Genomic DNA, 7,054 nt, shown 5'->3' on the forward strand with positions numbered 1-7,054 from the left:
ACCCCCCCAAAAAAAACTAAAAGCCTGACTCGGGCGCCGCTACAGTGTAATAACTTGTAAACTCCGCTGCTAACGTTCAAGTGTGGCGACAGTAAACTTTGTAGCAATGCGGTCGCAGCAAGGCAGAAAGCGCCACGAGCGCACGTTCATTGGGTGGATGAAGCGAGGGAGTGACTTGAAACCGGACCAATAGAAAAACCAGATCGAAACAGTAAACGTGTAAGAAATGTCTTTGGCCAATCAGTGCGTGGGATTCGTGTGACCTCAAATTAAAGGCGCAACGACCGAAAGAAGATGTGTCGGGTGGTTGTTGGAAAGTTTGTTTTGCACTAAATATACCAACTGTCAGATGTAGTTGATTAGAGGGGTGAGTCCATACTTGGGTTTTGTGACTAAAGTCGCTAAAATGGAGAAAGAAGTACACTTTGCACTATTACAACCTTTCTGCACTAATATCCAAAATGCATTGTCATTGTTCTTATGTTCATATATATTATTCAATATATATTTATGTTGTACATATTAGTTAAATATTCATATGCTTAGTTTCTGTGTTCTACTCTGTGTTTAATGTCTTTTTTTAAATATATTTCTCTTGTTTATTTGTATATAATATGTCTATATGTATGACGAGAGTAATGTGTAACCAGAGTCAAATTCCATGTGTACATACACATGGCCAATAAAGCTGATTATTAACTAAAGTAAAAGCAGTAATAACGCAGTGTAAAATACTGGGTTACAAATACAAGTTTATCTTGAATTTATTTTTTATTTATCAGCAAACAAGCTTATTATTATTATCCAGAGTTGCCCCGTTCAGATTATGACATATGTGATTTGATATGCTGTAGCTGTCACATTATTGGTACAATACCAATGAAAACTGAGATGAGGCAGAAAGTTGAGGTGTTAGTTTTAGCTGCTCCCCGTGCTTTTAGGTCATTTAAACAAGCATCCTATAACCTGATTGTCTGTTTTGTTTGTGAAATCTGATTCTTCAAAGTATTCACAAGCTTTCAGATAGATGTAGTGGAAGGAAAAGTAAAATATTTATTTCTGACATGTTTTGGAGAAGTGTAAATTAGCATGGACTATAATTACTTAAGTATAGTTCAGTTGTGGTTAAGAGTGAGACAAATGGGCCAATTTCTAACCCACATAATGCTGTAATGCTAACTGAAGTCATGTGCAAGTTCAAAAACATAGATTGTGTCACACGTTACTTTTTTATTTTTGGTGCTTTCATTTTATACAACATAGGTTATGTTATGTGGACTTGAAGAAAAATAGCATTTTCTTAATGAAAAATATACAGAGGTCCATTAGCAAGTGTCATCTAATAAAACCGTGGAACACGTAATAAAAAGCTCTGCTGTCATAAATCCCATGTTTATGCAACCGATGTCAGTTAACTAAACCTCCACGACAAATCAAACTGAGGAGATTGGTTAAATAAAAACGTTTTTTCCAGTATAATCTATAGAATGTGGACAACCACTAAATAGCTTGTATTGTTCAGGGTACTAAAGTGCCTACCAGTGGATTCACAGTCAGTAAAATATAATTTTACTTCTACTTTAATCAAAATGTCTTCAAATTAAAAAGAAGGGGTTGAATAAAGCATGTTTAAACTCATCACTGTGCAACGCTACAGAGTTTTCAAAAGCTTGAGCTGCACCACAACTTTGATGTGAACTGCTTGAACAAACATCTGCTGTTCCTCAGTTTCTTTCATACTGGCACCAGAATAGATTACGGTGTGATCAGGACTCATGAAAACAAGGTGATCCTGCCTGGCTTGGGCGACCGCCACACCTAAGACACAGCACCACCCACCACACCCTTTTGTGCATTCCACCCCTTACAGGTGACACTCCAGCAGTTGCAGCGCTTTTAAATCCTCATGCAGACCGTGCCTTGAGGAAAACAAGTCAGGGAGTGTCTATCGAGATCTACATGGCCAGCTATGTGCAGCTGGTTTATGCACACATTGCAGCTTTTAAACACTGTCTGCAAGTTCATGTCTTTTTAAGGCGCTTTGTGCACCAGCCACACATAAAGTATACGCCTGCATAAACGTGGAACACCTAACTTCACTGCCCTCCATTTGTAGGTTTAGTTGACAATGGCCTGGCGATGGCGACTGATCTTTTTTCACTTCCTGTTTCCTTGGTTCCCTTCTCCGTTTATGCGGTCAACTATGTTTTTTTTCCCCTCGTATTTCATGCTTAGACTTCTTGTAGAAGATGGCATTAGACGCAGGTGATGCAGCTCTTCAGCCCTTCAGCACCTTCTCTTTCAGCAGGTCCAAGATGACCTGCCTCTCTTGGCTCTCCAGCTCAAATCTACGTTCCCTTTCTTTTCTCTCAGCTGCCAGACGTTCCCTCTCCAGAGAGATCTTACCTGTGAATAAAAATACAATGGAAATTAAGTCTGTAGTTCAATGCCCCTTAAGGAGGAGGACAACATAACAGTTTGAAGACAACTTTTTTAGTTGACATTTTTGTAACTGAATAAATCTCTCACATTTTAATCAATTACTTCACTGATACATTACATATACATTCTTACAATAATGGTTCCCATTTCATTTTCTTACATTAGTTTAGCCTCGTTCCAGACCTCTAAAATTTCAGAATTATTATCAGACTAACTTTAACGTAAAGTTCATGAGAATTTTACGTATTTCTCGGTTACACAGGCACATTTTAGATACAATCAATGTCATAATACCTGTGACAAACCCTTGATTATATGCAAAATTACATGCATTACAAGCAAAATCCCAAGGGTGGATTTAAAATCACACCACATTACTCTCGGAAAATCTTACTCCTTTGAATCTCTAGCTCCTCCCGGCGCAGGGAAAGCTCCTCCTCCCGTAGCCGTTGCTCCGCCTCCGAGCGTTTCTCCAGGAAGCTGAGAATCTCAGAGTAGGTCTGGCAGCAGCACTGGCAGGGCCTCTTGGCTGTGGGCGCCGCTGAAAGCTCTGCCATTTCTTCGTGGCCATCTTCTGGTTCTGCTGTAAACAGTAATTATGTAACAATGAACTAATTTCTGAAAAGAAACAGTCAGCTAGAGAGCAACATCCAAGGAGCTGGCAGGGATGAGTTGCAGAAGGACACTTGGGAAGGGCAAATACTTTCAAATAATTCAGTGATGCAAGTGATCAAATCTCTTCAAATCTCCTATTTTCTCAGAGTAGATTAAATACGATAGTGTAACTTCACCCTCAGGAAATTTAAAAAAATGTCCCAATTTAATCCTTCATCCACACATTTGTGTCACAGCGTTGTAAAGTGCCGATTGAGGGTCTTTTGAGCCATTTGCTGATCTTTATAGATTTAGCTGTAAATGACAATGTTAACACCAGCATCGATGTGTTGTCATATCATTTAGTTTATAGCTTAAAAAGAAACACTTTGTGTGCAGTTACTCTTGACTCTTGACGGCCTTTATTATTAGTTAAAAGATGCAGTATTTGTGACCCCAGTGGCTCACTCCCCTAATGTATGCAACATCTTTCAAGACACAAACATCACGTACGGAGTCATATTCCACGATTAGACGAGATGTGTTCTGCCGCTCAGCCAGATGAAACGATTGAGATAGAATAACCTCAGGGGCATTAATGAATAAATATTCTTTCAACCGTCGAATCTGAAGTGATTTTCAAGTCTCGTCACGTCTATTGTTTGGAAGTTTTTACCTGCAGCGTGTGTTTGAGTGATGGTGATGTCGGGTTTGTCCTGTTCTGGTAGAGTCAGCTCTTCCATGGCTCGCCTTCTCAGTTCATCATCCTAACCAAGATAAGGACAAGATTATGTATATAAAAACATCACTTCTTCAACATTAATAACAATGAGCGGCAGCAGCAAGTGTTACCAATGGTGGCAGTATACGTTGCACTATAGTAATAGCAATACTAGAGTAGTTGTAGCAGCGGCAGTGGTGGTGTATAAGCAGTAAACAGATTTGGAATCTAAATGATCTTGTTGGTCAATGGGACAAAGAGGAAGACAAGAAAAGTGGTCAGGGAGTTACAGGGAACCTGAACACATCTCCTGACATGGATTTCCAATTTCTTTGGCTAGCCTCAGATCCAATGAAGTGTTAGAACTGGAAAAAAAGAATGTGAATCAGCTCGAGGTGCAACAAGATAATGGGCATCTGTTCCCTAAGAAAGTGTGGAATGAGTTTCAAAGTTACAGATCACAGATAGAAGGTGTATTGTGCAAGGGAAGCTAAAAACATATTGTATAATGTGTCTCATCTCAGGCAATATAGACGAGACCATTGACCAAGGGCTTTTCATTCACTGGTCTACATGTAGACCAGTGAATGAGAGCATGAGGAAGAGGAAGAGAATGAGGAGAAAAGAGGAAGAGCGTGAGGAAAAAAGTAAATATCACAATATTTTTGACCAAATACCTCAACAACCATATTGCGAAAATAATTATATTTTTTATGAATAATCATCAATAATTAAATTCATGATTTAATGAAATGTGTAATGCCAAATAACCGAACAGCTAGAACCTTCTGGTAAGTTCATCACTTTACTGTAATGCGTCCTTTAAAGCTAGGAAGAGACAATACCCAAAATATATCTCTCAATATGTACACTCTCATATATACCAATATGCCGTATTGCCCAGCCCTACACTAGACTATAAAACAGTCTGTGGTTTTAATATGCATGTATTCTCAGTTGTGATGAATCATAGTCTTCAGTTGGCCAATAACATGTCTGTAACTCTGAAGAACTGCTGTTGACATAATAAAGAAAGATATTGCAGCATGAAGCTGTGTGATAAGCTGCAAATAATACGCTCAATCTTTCCCTCTAAACCAGCCCAGTGGCAGCAGGAGAAAGTTTTAGGAGAAAGTTCTGGTGGTGTCACCTACGTTGACCCTTCTTTCTCCTAACGCGACACCCACCTGGTACTTTGTGTTCTCGCCGCTGGCCAGGAGCCCCTTCTCAGCCTCCAGCTCCAAAACCTCGTGGAGCAGATCTTCCTTTTGGGCGTACAACCTCTCTGTTCCAAATCTGAGCGCATGCACCAAAAGCACACATACACATTACACTTTTTGCGGTTATTTCCTCCTGAAACAGCACGGTTTGCTCCTGGTGACTAAACTAACCTGCGCAGACTTGGGAAGTCTTGTTTCTTGTAGTAGTCAAGCAGCAGCATGGTCCTCTCCCTACACCTCCTGGCATCCACCTCAAAGTTTTCATCTTGGAGCGCTGCAGTGATGATCTCCCCCACACGGGCCCAGATCCGCCCTGATGACGAACAATACGCACACACGCACACGCACACACACACACACACACACACACACACACACACACACACACACACACACACAAATGTAATACACAGGGGACAGGTTTTAAGCACACCATGTCTTCCCTTTTATTGGTCTCTCTGCTTGTTATGTGATGGATTTCTTCATGTACGATTGTTAAATGGCAGCGCAAAAGGAAACTTTACTGTTTGAGTCACACATTGTAAGTTGCTATTACAGATTTATATACAGAGAGAGACTTATTCCTGGGTTAAATGTCACTGTAGCTTTTTTTTTTACATGTCCACGTTTGTGCGGGAACTGCAATACTGCATCTGAAAAGACTTTGAGTGTTTTCAGGCGGATCGGCCCTTTCAGGACCGGACTAACCTGGCTCTTTGGAGGCAAAGGGGTTCTGGCCGATAACCTCCCGCAGCAGGATGATGTCATGGCGCGCTGAAAAGCGCACCTGGCGCTTCCGTGGGGTCGTGGAGTGGCCAGCGAGGGAAAAACCTAAAGGTTGGAGATAGAACAGAATAATGAATAGGGACAGTCTGGGCCTTCTTCAAACGAGAAAAAATAGATGACGCCCCATAACCACATTATTATTATTGTTATCATTGTAATTATCAGCTTAAGAGATGACCAATTTTGGCATTAGCCAGTGCTAAAATCACTGTTACCTAAAGAAGCACACTGTTATCCCTGGACCAAAACCATGACAGCTCCTGGAATAAGACTACAAGTGATATTAAACTGATAAGTGTGAGATGAGCATGGGGGTCAGTGGGTTACTTCATGTCTACTTGTGTTATTATATGCTATTACCATGCATACATATAATAAACACCATTACTTTGTCTCAGCACTTGTAGGCCGACTGCGCAATGCCAATAAAGTTTAATCTAATGGGATCTAAACTATGTAATGAGTGGGCCACTGTGCTGTGCACACGTGCAGGAAGCCAGCAGCTACAAGCACGGACACACGGACACGAGACGAATGGCCCGTAAAGCCCTGATAGCACCCACAGAGGCTACAGCCGCGCGATCAATGCCGAACCACGCGTCAGAGGAAGAGGAGGAGGAGGAGGAGGAGCGTGTGCACACGACGCGAGAGAAGCACCAAACGCCGTTTAGGAGAGACGTCGATATAAAGTGATCGAAAGGGCGCGTGAGACGTGGAGGTGGTAACGTGTCTCACCGTTGTTGATCGGCACCTCCACCACCACCCGTTCCATGTTTCTGTTCGGTGCATCCGGGAACCGTCTGACGCGCGCTGCACACGTCCAGTCACCAGTACAGGTCCCCTACTGACGTGTAGCTCAACTTGGCAGAGAGACACAATCTGGCAACAAAAAAAAAAACGGAGGCTCCGCGCTCCACTTGTGGTTGCACCTTCACCGCGTGGCCGCAAGATGGCGCCAGAGACCCGCTGTGCAACGACACCGAAGAGGACAGTTTCACTATAGATGGACCCAGAGTGTCTGAGCATCCCACGAGGGTTAACTTTAGTTAATGTTTTTGCCAATTGTTGTGATACACACTGAATAATGAGAATCTCCATTCAGTATTCCAGATGAATTTATTGTGCTGTGAATACAACACATTAATCTCTGCGTTGTATCTGGACTTGTCTTTCTTTAGCTAGTCTAACTTTCTTGTTTTTGACAAGAATTACATGAATTGTGAACCTACAGCCTGAAAATATACATCCACACACTACTGTTTATATCTGGCACGGGACACAACATGTATCT

The 7,054-nt window shown here is 41.7% G+C and overlaps 1 protein-coding gene across 1 annotated transcript; it reads right to left on the bottom strand.

The window, feature by feature from the left end:
* Positions 1-1,264: 1,264 nt before the first annotated feature.
* LOC306737893 (uncharacterized protein) lies at positions 1,265-3,794 on the bottom strand. The gene is made up of 3 exons (XM_079219698.1): positions 3,713-3,794; positions 2,837-3,025; positions 1,265-2,406 (listed from the first exon to the last, which is right to left on the bottom strand). Exons 1-3 carry the CDS (start codon positions 3,777-3,779, stop codon positions 2,279-2,281), a joined length of 384 nt encoding a protein of 127 aa, XP_079075824.1. The 5' UTR covers positions 3,780-3,794; the 3' UTR covers positions 1,265-2,278.
* Between the last annotated feature and the right edge of the window lie 3,260 nt (positions 3,795-7,054).

Source organism: Taurulus bubalis (assembly GCF_910589615.1).
Source record: "Taurulus bubalis genome assembly, chromosome: 6".
Classification (NCBI taxonomy): domain Eukaryota; kingdom Metazoa; phylum Chordata; class Actinopteri; order Perciformes; family Cottidae; genus Taurulus; species Taurulus bubalis.

Bases quoted from the DNA above. Each gene is read 5' to 3' on its own strand.
- LOC306737893 (XM_079219698.1), bottom strand. From the start codon at position 3,779: ATGGAAGAGCTGACTCTACCAGAACAGGACAAACCCGACATCACCATC. The intron at 3,026-3,712 runs GTAAAAACTTCC...TACTGTTTACAG, and splicing joins CACTCAAACACACGCTGCAG to CAGAACCAGAAGATGGCCAC. The intron at 2,407-2,836 runs GTAAGATTTTCC...TTTTATTCACAG, and splicing joins GGAGCTAGAGATTCAAAGGA to GTAAGATCTCTCTGGAGAGG.